Raw genomic sequence first — 13,603 nt, forward strand, 5'->3', positions numbered from 1 at the left:
ATGCGGTGGAGGGCATCGTCGACCACGTTGGGGGGGGAAATTGCGGTCCTTGAAGAAGGAGGCCATCTGGGTTGTACGTTTTTGGAACTGGTCCTCCTGGTCTGTGTGCAAGCATGACCTAGACATTCCCATTGCTGGTCATTTTAACACCGCATCATGCTCGCATGTCCACTTGTCTGTCCTCAGCATGGTCCAGTGAATCACAACGCAAACTGGAGGACCAAATTCTCATCTTCAGACTAGGCACCTCACAACCTTCTGGACTGAATGTTGAGTTCAACACCTTCAGATTGTGAACCCACTCCCATTCCTTCCCTTTCTTTTAGATTTATATGTTGCATTCTCTGGCTCCGCCTACTTGCTCCACCCTCTTGCTCCGCCCCTGTCAAAGTTTGTCTTCTGATCTCAGTTTGTCATGGCAAATGATGAATTACATTATCATATCCAGTATCAGAGTAATTATTATAACATTTGGTGGTCATAGAGCTGTTGCGCATAGAGATGGGCGGCACGGTGGCACAGTGGTTAGCACTGCTGCCTCACAGCGCCAGAGATCCGGGTTCAATTCCCGCCTCAGGCGACTGACTGTGTGGAGTTTGCACGTTCTCCCCGTGTCTGCGTGGGTTTCTTCCGGTTTCCTCCCACAGTCCAAAGATGTGCAGGTCGGGTGAATTGGCCATGCTAAATTGCCCGTAGTGTTAGGTGCAGGGGTAAATGTAGGGGTATGGGTGGGTTGCGCTTCGGCGGGTCGGTGTGGACTTGTTGGGCCGAAGGGCCTGTTTCCACACTGTAATGTAATCTAATCTAAAATCTAGTGCCCCAACATTAAAACACGCTAAAACCTGTACAGTGCCTGTTGCATAAGAGGCACCCTAGTACAATCTGACATGTCTGTGTTGAGTGCCAAACTTGTCATGGACAAAGCTAACCAAAGCCAATATAAAATGGACTGGACTGGTGGAAGAGCGGTGATGTGAAGGGAGAGACGGTGTGGAAAAATTGGGGACATGCTCAGCTCGTTTCACCCCTTGTGAGAGAAGCCATCCTGCCCACCTCCAGCTGCAGTCAACTGCATGGTCCCCTCCAGTATCCTGAAGAACTCTCAGACCCCTGCAAATTACTATCTGCAGTTATATGGTGTCTGAAGTGTGAAAATTGAATCATACTGGAAGTGTTTGGGAAATGCTGTCTTTCCCATTAGCTTTGTAACTATCAAGTATAATTCCTTTTCTTCAAAAAGGAAGACAAACATCTACAGGCCAGTTAGCTTAAAATGTCAGGAAAATTATTACAAGCTATTACTAAATTTATAGCAGGAAACTTAGATAAATTCATGGTAATTGGGCAGAATCAACATGGTTTGAGAGAAATCATGTTAAATCAAGCTATTAAAGTAATTTGGAGAAGTAACATCTGTGGAAAAAGGGTTACTGGTAAATGTCCTGTATTTAGATTTTCAAAAGGTGTTTGATAAAGTGCCATATTAAAGGTCATTACAGAAATAAAAACTCTTAGTGTAAGGATAGCACATAGATATGGTTCAAAGATTGACAAAATGGAAGCAAAAAATACATAAATTGGTATTTTTCTTAATGGCAAAATGGCTCGTCATAAGGATTTTTGCTGGGACATCATCTCTTTATAGTTTATATTAAAGACTTTTAATGAAGGAATAGTTGCAAAAATTACTAATGGCGCAGATAGGAAAGTTTTGGAGAGGATGAATGGAGGGATATTGATAGATTAAATGAGAAGGTGATGATATGGCAAATAGAGTATAATGAGGGAAAATGTGAAATTGTCTATATTTTCAAGAAGAATATTTTAAAAATATCTAAATGATGAGGGATTGTGGAGCTCTGAGATTCAGAATGGTCTGGGTAGCCTAGTGCATAAATGCAAATGTTAATAAGTACATACAGTAGCAAGTAGTCAGAAGAGCTAATAGAATGTTATTGTTCATTGTGAGGTGAATTGAATACAAAAGTAGGGAGGTTATGCTTCAGCTATACAGGGTGTCAGTGAGATCAGACTGGAGCATTACATATGGTATCGGCCATCTTGAAGGATGTAAATACATTGGTTGTAGTTCAGTGAAAGTTTGCCAGACTAACATCTGGAATGGACAGGTTGTTTTATCACGAAAGGTTAAAGGGTTAGGCTTGTGTTTTCTGGAATTTACCAGAGTAAGAGTAAACTTGATTGAACCAAATAGGATTCTGAAGGGTAGATCTGGAGAGGAGGTTTCCTTTTATGGGAAAATCTAGAACTAGAGGTCACCCTTTTAAAAATCAGGATTGCCCATTTTAAAAGTAGGGATGCAGTAAAATGTGAGGATTGAGTCTTTGGAACTCTCATCGAAAAGACTGTGAAAGCAGAGTCTTTATAGATTGTCAATGCAGAGATACATAACGTCCCTGGTAAACAAGGGGTTGAAAGGATTATCAGGCATAATGAAGAATGTGGATTTGAGGTTACAATCCATGATCTTATTAAATGACTGGACAGGCTCAGAGGGCTGAATGTCCTATCCTTGTTTGTATGTAAGTTTTAGAATGGCTTGTCATTGCATTTGAGTGCCTAAACAGTGCTTTTGAATCTGTGTTTAAAAAGAAGTGAGCTGTATAGGCTTCCATTTTTATTTGATCCATGGGTTATGGGCTTTGCTGGCCAGGACAACCATTATTCTTCATTTCCTAATTGTCCTTGAGAACATGGTAGTCATCTTGAACTGTTGAGGTCCATTGACAGATAGGTACATAGTGCTGTTGGAAAATTGCAGAATATTGATCAGCAACTCTGAAGGATCAGTGGTGGTATGTGACTTCGGGCCATGTGGGTGATGGTGTTTTCATGCTGCCCTTGTCCTCCTAGGTGGTAGAACCTTTTTTTTTGTAAGGTGATATGGTGAATTGCTACAGTGCTTCTTGTACATTGTTGCCACTGTAGAGAGATTTGAAAGTGACTGATCAGGTTCCAATCAAGTGGGCTGTTTTGTCTTAGAAGTTTGTCAAGCTTTGGGTGTGGAGCTATACATAGTCTGGCAAGTCTGCCTTCATCAAATGAATTATCCTTGGAGATGGCAGATTGTTTTTAAGGAGATGAGAGTTAACCACAGGCTGGTCCAGGTCAATTTTCTGATTGACTTGGATACCGCCCCTCACTCGAATTTTGGTATGGACGATTCAGTAATGATTAATGTCAGTGATTGTCAAGGGAAGATGGGTAAATGGTTCTTGATCAGTGGAAAGTGCACAGGATGTACTTGGATGAGGGACTTCAATAGGGCTGAAGAAGGGCTTATGCCCGAAACGTCGATTCTCCTGCTCCTTGGATGCTGCCTGACCTGCGCTTTTCCAGCAACACATTTTCAGCTCTGAGGGGCTTCAATAGTCATCCCTTAGAAGGATCAATTGTATTACCGACTGAGTTGCCCAAAAAGATGTAACTGTTGGACTGGGTCAGTGTCAGGTGATAAGGGAACCAACAATAGGGGGAAAGCCTACTTGACCCTGTCCTCACCAATCTATCTGTTGCAGATACATCTACCAATATGTCATTGAGGGGAGTGTCTAATGCATGGTTCTCGGAAACAAAATCCTGCCTTCACATTGAAGATACTCTGTGTGATAATTTCTTAATAGGTCTCAAAATTCAAAACTTGCCATTTGAGGTGCTGTGAGCCATCAATAGCAGAATTGTATTCACTGGATTCTATAATCTCATGGCCCAATTTATTCTTCATTCTCCCATTACCAGCAAGCTTAAGGTTCAAGTCTGGTTCAATGAATGGTGCAGAGGATGTGCCAGGAGCAGCTCCAGGCTGACCTTTAAAATAAGATGTCAACTGTCGATGCTACAACATGACTACTTGCATGCCAGTGATCAAAAACAGCATATGATAGACAGCTAAGCAGTCTCACAACCAATAGATCAGGTCTAAGCTGTGCAATCCTGCTACATCCATCATTGAATTATGTTGGACAATAAAACAGCTAACCGAATGAGAAGGCTTTAAAAATCTCCAACCATTACATGGGAACCAAACATAACACTGGAAAGGACTAAACTAAAGTGGTTACAATAGTCTTTGACCAGAGGTGCTGAGTGAATGATCCATTAAAAGCAAAACACTGCAGATGATGTGTATCTGAAAGAAGCACAGAATGCTAGAGAAGCTGAGTAGATCTGGCGTCATCTGTGGAGAGGAAAAAAAACTGAGTTACCTTTTGAGTCCAGTGTAGTCATATAGGACTTAGTACTAACGTTTGAGTGGATGATCCATCTTTGCTTCCTCCACTGGTCCTCAACATTGCAGGTACCAATCTTTATTCAATTTTACACCATCTGGCATCTGAAAATTGTCAAAAACACTAAAGACTGCAAAGACTGTTGACCCTGAACATTCTGTCAACAGAATGCAGAATCGACTGTTGCCCTAACCAAGCTGTTCCAGTACAGAAACAGCACTTGTATCTACCCAGCAATGTGTAATATTGTGCAATATATCGTTCACAAAATGCAGGATAAATCCAACCTTGCCAATTAAAGCTTCATGACCTAGTCTTGATCATCACTAAGGTGAGGAAGGTGTTATCGATGGTGCAGTCACAACTAGATAGTTAACTATATCATTTTGTTTCCTATAATTCACAAACTACTTTGGATGTTGCTTGAATATAACTCCAGATATTCCAATGCATGTTCTGGAAGAATGTCAGTTGATGTAAACTTGATGGGTGTATTGAGACCTGTTCAATGATATGAATGTAGAGACAGTGGTTTCCTAAGGAGGACTTTAGAGAACTCTGCATTCTCTTGTAACCCCAACTCTGATAACTGCTTCCAGAACAGGAGGCCTTGAGTACAAGTTATGTTTAAGACTTATGCTACATGGTCATTCTCTTTAAGATTTTGGTTACATAGCTCAACGTAATGACTAACATGTTGTAAAGATGCACTAAGGACCTCTTTTGCTCAAGCCATTTAGTATCCCTGTGTATAAATGTTCCAGATATTGTGTGACAGGATTTTCTGGATTACAGAACTTCCCACCCTTGCACAAAGGCAGACATTTTTTTTTTCCCTGAACTCTGGCTAAGGGGAGCTAACATTCAGCACCATAGCCTCCTTTTGTTTTTGAACATCTGTCACCAGTCTGAGACACTGTGTTTTGGAGGTGTGGAGGGCATGTGCAGTCTACATTGTGCCTAGCTGCAGTACACCATCTCTCTACTGCTGCTGGCACAGGACAGCTCCAATTACTGAAGGAGAAACTCCAGCTGAACCAACCATTCTGGCCCAGGCAGGAGAATAACTCCCTTCAATCTACCATCGTTATCACTTTTCAGCTCCCTTCCCGAACATTAAAGTCAGGTAGGTAGCAAGGGTTGAGTAATGGGGTAGGAAGGTATCTCTGTGTAGGGGGAGGCGTGTTGGAAAGAGGTGAGTCTGTACGGGAGTGGTGGGAGGACTAATCCAGAGCTCATTGCAATGTTTGGGTGAGAAAAGAGAAACCTCATTGAATCCTCTCATCATGAAATACAGAATTTGTTTGAAACATGTGTATAGGTACTTGTTAAAATGTTATTATAAAATTGCAGGAACAGCTGAATGAGGTGGGATTCATCTAGCTTTCATTGTGTACTTCTGTTTGTATATTTTGACACAACTATGTAGTTTGTCAGGTCATTTTAGCGGGCAGAGAAGAGTTGCTTTGGGTTTAGTGGTGACGAACAAGTTAATGTCACACCGGAGAAGGAAATATCCTGACCTAAGATAATAAATGTTAATTAATCATGGAGTTTAGAGTAATATAGCTTTGCTAGTGCCAGCTTTTTATTATTGATTTATTTGAAAATCACAAGTTACTTCCCTTCACTAAATCAAGGAGAAGGAATAGCACAGTATGTAGTGGAGTATCTCCCACAGCAGTAAAGCTTGAGGATCCCTTATAGTCAGCAATGCAGAGTTTACCTTTATCAAAAAGTAATACTATTAATTTTTAGTTGTGGTGCTATGTCCAAGTTTATCAAGCTATCAGCTTGGAATACATTTGCTCTTTAAATCTGGGATTGTTTAGATAAACTAGATAAGTTATGACTGGCCACTGCTTCCTTGTCAGTCTTGCTATACTCTTGTCTGCCAGGGTGTAGCTGATGCTCAGTATCCTGCAAAAATATGAAAATGTTAATCTTGAGAAATATTTAGATCATTCAGAACTTGCATGTTATTGAAACAGACACACTCTTTGTCAAAGCTTTTTGTGTTGTTCACATCAGGACAATTTGCAAGAAGAGCAGTTTTGATGGGCAAAACAACATTTGCCCAGTGATTGCTTGACAAGCGAATGCTGATTAGTAGAGACCTCTCAATGGAAACTGCAGGAGTTAACAGCAATTGACAGTTAACTGTCAGGCTTTGTTTATATTTTTAGCCAGTCATATTGACTGAGGCCTCTCTTGAGTACTGTGTATTGTTCTGGTTGACCTGCTTTTGGAAGGGTATTAAATTGGAGAGGTTCAGAAAAGACTTAGCAGGCTGTTGCTGGGACTGAACGGTTTGAGTTATAGGGATAGGCTGGGACTTTTTGCACTGTAGTGTAAGAGGTTAAGGGGGTGACCTTATAGAGGTTTAGAAAATCATGAGGGGCATAGATAAGATGAATGGCAGAGGTCTTTTCTCTTGAGTAGGTATGTTCAAAACTAGGGGGCTTGTTTTTAAGGTGAGAGGAGCAAGATTTAACATAGACCTGAGGGCGAACATTTTCATGCACAGGCTGGTTCGTGTGTGGAAGGAACTGCCAGGGGAAGTGGTAGATGCAGGTGCAGTTACAACATTTAAAAGACATTTGTATAGGGACATTAATAGGAAATGTTCAAAGGAATATTGGCCAAGCACAAGTAAGTAGGACTTGTTTTGTTTGGGAAATGTGCTTGGCATGGACGAGGTGGACCATAGGGTCTGTTCTTATGCTATATGACTCTAAATTGCCACATCAAGAATCCACCACTCCTCTCTTGATTTAGTCCAAACATCTGCATTATTAATACAGTAATGTAACCATTATTCTATCTGGCCAGTTAAATATTAGCATTTATGTACATGTACATTTTTTTTTAATCATTCTTCTATTTGTCTGTATTTTAGTATACCATGCCATCTACCTGGAAGAACTAACAACAGCAGAACTTGCCAAAAAGATTGCTGCTATCTTTAGTATATCCCAAAATCAGATAAACCAGGTGTACAGACAGGGTCCTACAGGTATTCATGTTCTCGTTAGTGATCAGGTGAGTGGATATTTTGTTGCATTAAAAGTCTGAGAAACTTCTCCACGAAGTTCAGTAACTGCCTTCATGTCTATGACTCTCGTTAACAAGCTCAATTGGGATAGTTCTTAACTTTGTGTATTAATTAATTTTTTTACCCCATGAGAATGTAGATATCAGCATTATCTCAGTGGCAGCACACTGACTTAAAAGGCCTGAGGTTACACGAGACTCCATGTAAACAATGACTGGCAAGAGCTGCCTTTCAGACTGTGCAACTTTAGCCTGAAGGTCCCTCTTCCTAACTAGCATGGAAGAATTTAGGAATGGGATCAGTTTTGTGTTTTTAATTCATTTTCTTGGTTATAAAGCAATGGCAATAGGCCTATCCAATGCATATGCTTTAATCTTTCTAATCTCTTGAACTGCTTCACTTTTTTGATCAGCAAGTTGAACATGACTAAATGTTTGAAAATTAGCATAAACAATTGCATTGACAGGAGTGTTTTCAGTTTGTAATAAGCATAATAATTTGATGAAGCCACAAAGCAGGAATACTTGTATGCCATACAGCATAAGCAGCGAGTGATAGAAAGAGTTAAGTGATCCCAGAACCAACAGACCAGATCTGAGTTCTGCAGTCCTGCCACATCCAGTCATGAATGGTGGTGGGCAATTAAACAACTTACTGGAGGAGGAGGTGGTTCCACAAATTTCCACATTCTCAATGATAGAGCCTGGCCAGTTAAATATTAGCATTTATGTACATGTACATGCAGAAAGTAAGGCTGAAGCTTTTGCAGCAATCTTCAGGCAGAAGTGTGGAATAAAGATCCATCTCTTCCTCCTCCAGTGGTCCCTGGCATTACAGATAGTACCCTTCAACTAATTTGATTGACTTCATGTGATATCAAGCAACAGTTGGAGGGCCCTGACAACATTCCAGCAATAGTATTGAAGACTTGTGCTCCAGAATTTGCCATTCCCCTAGCCAAGCTGCATCTATCCTATAACATGGAAAGTTGTCCAAATGCATCCTGTACATAAAAAGGAGGACAAATGTAACCTGGCCAATTACTGTCCCATCAGTTTACTCTCGATCATCAGTAAAGTGATGGAAGGTGCCATTAACAGTGCTATCAAGAAACACCTGCACAGTGATGCCCAGTTTGGGTTCCGACAGGGCCACTCATCTCCTATCTCATGACGGCTTTGATTCAAATATGGACAAAAGAGCTGAATTCCAGAGGTGAGGTGAGGTGAGTGTGACAGCCCTTGACATCAAGGCTGCAAAGAGCATCAAAACGCCCTTGCAAAGCTGAAATCAGTGGGTATTGGGGGCAAACTCTGCAGTGACTAGAGTCATACTTGACATGTAGGAAGATGGTTGTGGTTATTGGTCAGTCATCTCAACTCCAAGACATCTCTGCAGAAGTGCCTCAGGGTCGTGTCTTAGGCCCAACCATCTTCAGCTGCTTCATCAATGACCTTCCCTCCATCATGCGGTCAGAAGTGGGATTGTGCAATCATTGGCGAACAATGTTCAGCATTATTCACGACTGCACAGATGCTGAAGCAGTCCATGTCCAAATGCAACAAGATCTGGACAATATCCACGCTTGGGCTAGCAAGTGGGAAGTAATATTCACACCACACAAATGCCAGGCTCTGGCCATCACCAACAAGAGACAATCTAACCACTGCCCTTTGACATTCAATCATGTTACCATTACTGAATCCCTCACTATTAAAATCCTGGGAGCTATCATTGATCAGAAACTCAACTGGACTCGCCACATAAACGCAGTAGCTACAAGAGCAGGTCATAGGCTCGGAATACTGTGGTGAGTAACTCCCTTCCTGACTCCTGAAAGCACAAGTCAGGAGTGGATAAGTCCAGCCTCAACAACATTCGAGCTCAACACCATTCAGGCCAAAGCAGCCTGCTTGATAAGCACCGCATCCACTCCCCCCTCCACCGATGCTCAGTAACAGCAGTGTGTACTATCTAAAAGATGTACTACAGAAATTCATCACAGGAACCAAATAGAACAAGAAGGTGCCATACCAGTCTATTTGGTCAGAAAACCAAAATTGAGAGGTTTATGGAATTCCAGAGCATAGGGTGTTGACAGCTGAAAGCATAGCCAATAAGGAAGGTTGGGACAATAAAGTTATGGATCATCAAGAATTTGGGGAACACTGACATTTGGGAAGAGATATGAACATTTTAAAATGGAGCCATTGCTTACCAGGAGCTAGTGTAGCTTAGCAAAACCTAGGTGGTGGAACATGACTTACTGTTATTATGGATATAGGTAGTAGAATTTTGGATGACCTCAAGTTGACAGAGGATAGAACATGGGAGGACAGCCAGTATAATAGAATATTCAAATTTATAGGTACTAAAAACATAGAAAAGGGCTGTGGAAGCAATTGAACTGAAGAGCTGGAGAGTGGTGATGCTTTAAAGCTGAAAATAGACCATCTTGGTGATGGTGCAGCTGTATTTGGAAAATCATTTGATGTCGTAAACACTCTGGTTTAGCCTCAGAGGAGTGACATTGGTAGTTAGGGAGGCTTATCAAGGGGACTAAAGATAATCGCTTCAGTCTCCCTGGCATGGATGAAACTTTCGCCCATCCAGTACTGGATAGTAAAAAAGCAATGAGTTTAGAGACTGGGGAGTTAAGACTGAAGATGGTAAGTGGAACTGAGTGTTGTTGGAGTAGGTGGAAATTGATATGAATTATAAACAATGTTTGCCTTGGATCTGGAATTATGTTCAAGTGTGTACCTTTGACAGTAAAGTCATCAAATCACCATGTAACCTGGTGTTTCCTTCTATGGAAACAGGTGGGATCTCTTAGGTTCAAAAGAAATCTCATTGATACCTATATTGCTAAAGGCATTGAACAGGCTTTTTGACTGCAATGAAATTTAAAATAGATGAGTTCTTTAACTGCTGTTTATGCACAAGGTGGTCTGATGGAAATCAATCCTGTTCAGACGTTAATACTGTAGATAGTGATATATAAGATGCCTCCAAGAATCATGTTTTGCATGCACTTGATATTTATGCACCTTTTGGCCATGACATGCCATACTGCTATCAGTAGTTATACTCAAATTTTCACTCTGCAAATGAATATTTTACTTGCACCTTTATTACTGGGTGCAAGGAATTAAACAAGTGATTATAGGCTATATTGTGAAGATAAGTTAGAACTCAAGATCTGTCCTGTTATAAGTGAGGTTTATAAAATTGTTCTGTACACACAAAGATATCAAAACAATTGAAATGGATAGTCCTTATTTGGGCCTGTGTGTTCACTTGGACATTGAGGTAAATAGAAGTCACACCACAGACACGAGCTATTTGATCCTAGCAGCCTAGGTTGATACTTATCCTCCACATGAATAAATGCTACTCAGCATGTGCAGCCACTGTTTCTCCAGATTTCTTCATCCTTGTTCCTCCTCATATAATGCCAATGTTCTTCACTATCAACCTGAATAGGCAGAGCAAGCATTAATTTCATCCGTGGTACCATCTTTGTACATTGCAATTGTTGGGAATGGATTGTGAATCAAGAACTGAGTTGAGCATTCTACCAACAAAGCCAACAGTATTTTAGAAAAAAATTCTCAGACGCTAAAAAACTTGTTTTTAATTTGAGGAAATTGTATTGAATTTGAAAGAGGCCATCTCCAATGATTCTTGGGAACGGAATTTATCTTTAGTCTCTAGTATGAAGATATCCTTTTTCCACTAGTTTCCGGGTGATCATAATCTGTCAATTTCAGAATAAAATAAGTGCGGTTGGGTGTCAGTTATAATTAGAAATATCAATCAGGGTGTTTGATTACCAAAGGGACATTCTAGTTTGAATGTAAGAGATTTTCAAATATTCTTAATTGCTGTGTTCATTTTGAAAATATTTTGCAGATGGTTCACAATCTCCAAGATGAAAGTTGCTTTGTAATCAGTACGATAAAAGGTTTGTAATTTTCTTCAAAGTTTGTACGTGCAAACCTAATTTTAAGCAGATTTATCATATCTTTTTTTTCTATTTTACAGCTGAAAATAGTGAAGGCTACCATGTCATTTTGAAGTAACCTGTCCCATTTAGCAGTTAAGCTGGACTACATTTTTGCATATAGAAGATATCTTTATTATGACAAAGGACATTGAGCAAATTCATCTAAATGTTAGAATCTGACTTCACTGTACAAAATGTTTCATATTGAAAACACAGCTTGACTGTTCAGTTACTTTACTGTGAGTTTGAAATTTCTGGAAATATCACTGCCACCAATCTGCACCCTCCTTGCATGTGTAGGATGCAGCAAGCTTGAGGGTAGACCTGAACGTCCAGAAATTATGGTTCAAAGTGGTCTTCATAAATATGACGAGGAGGAAAATGGCCAGTAGATCCAGATTTGCACAATAATAGTCTAATTTTGAAGCAGTTCTGCTTCACCTTAACTGTCTAGTTTCTTGATTATTGGTTTTGAGATTGTTGAGGTATGCCATGTTTTTTTTAAATGTTTGCCTTTTACTTTGTGCTGTAATGCATTTTACTGCCTTCAAGATACTAGTTTCACTCTATAGAACTGTATCTGCAAGATCATATAGTGCAGTTGCTAATTTGCATTCTAAAAAGAGAAAAACTATATAAAAATGTTGTGATTTCAATTCCTGTCTCGAATCAGGACATTGTTTAATTTAAAGTTGCAGCTTGCACATTAAATATATTTTTTCCTGCTTCCTTTAAGGTCACATGGCTTTTTATATATAAAAACTGATCTTATTTGTTTTGAACATTGTAATTTTTATTGTTTGAGTTCAGTGTCAAACCTTTTATCTGTAGATAAACAGCAGTTGTGAATAAAGCAAGGAGATTCTCAGTTTTGTTTGTAAATCATAATTGCTGTTAGATCAGAGGAAAGGTATGTTCTGCATTATTAAAAACAAATTTGTAAATTCCATTAATCAAATCCTATGCTTTTGAAAGCTGTATTTAAAAAAAAAATGTTGTGTCCAATGATTCTCCAAGTCATAATTGTGCCTATGTGACCAAATCTCACTGCACTGATACGTTAATAAAATCAAGTTGCTTACTTTTAAGATGTTTTTCATGGGATTACAATGAATTAGTTGGCAAATGAGAATTTTCAGCTTAATACTATGTATACAAGTCAAGGAAGGAGCTTTTGTGGCACAGTGATTATATCCCTGCCTCTGGACCATGAGGTTAGGGTTCAAGTCCCACCTGCCATGATTGTATCACAAAATTTGCAAACTGATTAAAAATGATTAGAAGTTACCAAAGGTAAAAATAAACTTGTTAGTTTGGCTGTTCACTTCAACTTGTTGGTTGTCAAAATTGCTTTTAAATATACCAAGAACAAAACACATTTTAACAGATTCCTGTTTGGGATGCAATTTGTAATTAGATTAGTTAACTTGTGAAACATCAGCAACTTAGTTTTGACTTGGTGAATTTATCCCATAATTAATATCACATGATTAAAATCATATTTTGCAAATGTCTCAAACTCTCTGTAATGCTAACACTAATGTGACAGCAAATGTCCATGTAGTTTAATTATCAATTCTGTACAACACTGTGGAATGTTGGCATTTAACCGAGGGTTGTGAAATATTCTAAATTTGGCTTATGCCATCTTGATTAAATAGCAAAGCAGAGTCCTACATGAAGCACTAGCTTTTTGTTTCTAGATGCCTGCTGATATGCAGTGCATTTTACTATTTTAAGATTTCCAGGATCTTTTAACTCCTGTATTTCATGTGGAACAAAAATTAAAAACTAAAATGGTATTTTTGAAGTGTTCACTCATAGTAACAGCAGTTCCACAGAAAATGCAGTATATATTGATTTTTGTATCTGTTAACATGTCGGAAGAACACAGATTGGTGAAGATGTTTTTGAAAGATATACCCATGCAGTCAACATAGTGAAGACTACTTTCCTTTTGATATTTTTCATCTGTTAACATTCAGGGATTCTTAGGACCTTTTCTTTTCAACATTTTAGCCAATATTCTGATCTCGATAGCAGAGACCGTAGGAACCTGAGTTGCATGGGAATTGCCCAGGAAATGTTAACTTCAAATGGACAGTTGAGCCATTGGCAGGATGTCCTTAATTCATCGTGAAAATTACCCATTTATGCTCTGTCTCTGCTTTAATAGTCAACAAATTATGTATCCATGTTAATGTTCCCTCCGACATTAATGCTCTTATTTGGTGCTAACAGAGGTTACACCATTTGACATGGTGTAACTTATGTTAGCACCATGTCAAA

The 13,603-nt window shown here is 39.4% G+C and overlaps 1 protein-coding gene across 7 annotated transcripts in view; it reads left to right on the forward strand.

Moving 5' to 3' along the window:
* The window catches only part of LOC122549303 (upstream-binding protein 1-like), a 144,378-nt gene extending 131,976 nt beyond the window's left edge, over positions 1–12,402 (forward strand). For all 7 annotated transcript variants that reach the window (XM_043688891.1, XM_043688893.1, XM_043688895.1 and 4 more), the window contains 3 exons: positions 7,150–7,292; positions 11,221–11,272; positions 11,353–12,402. In XM_043688891.1, the coding sequence (XP_043544826.1) occupies positions 7,150–7,292; positions 11,221–11,272; positions 11,353–11,390 (233 nt within the window). In that variant the 3' untranslated portion in view covers positions 11,391–12,402. The remainder of the gene's footprint in view (positions 1–7,149; positions 7,293–11,220; positions 11,273–11,352) is intronic.
* Positions 12,403–13,603: the final 1,201 nt, after the last annotated feature.

Source organism: Chiloscyllium plagiosum, chromosome 4, assembly GCF_004010195.1.
Source record: "Chiloscyllium plagiosum isolate BGI_BamShark_2017 chromosome 4, ASM401019v2, whole genome shotgun sequence".
In the NCBI taxonomy this organism is placed as follows: domain Eukaryota; kingdom Metazoa; phylum Chordata; class Chondrichthyes; order Orectolobiformes; family Hemiscylliidae; genus Chiloscyllium; species Chiloscyllium plagiosum.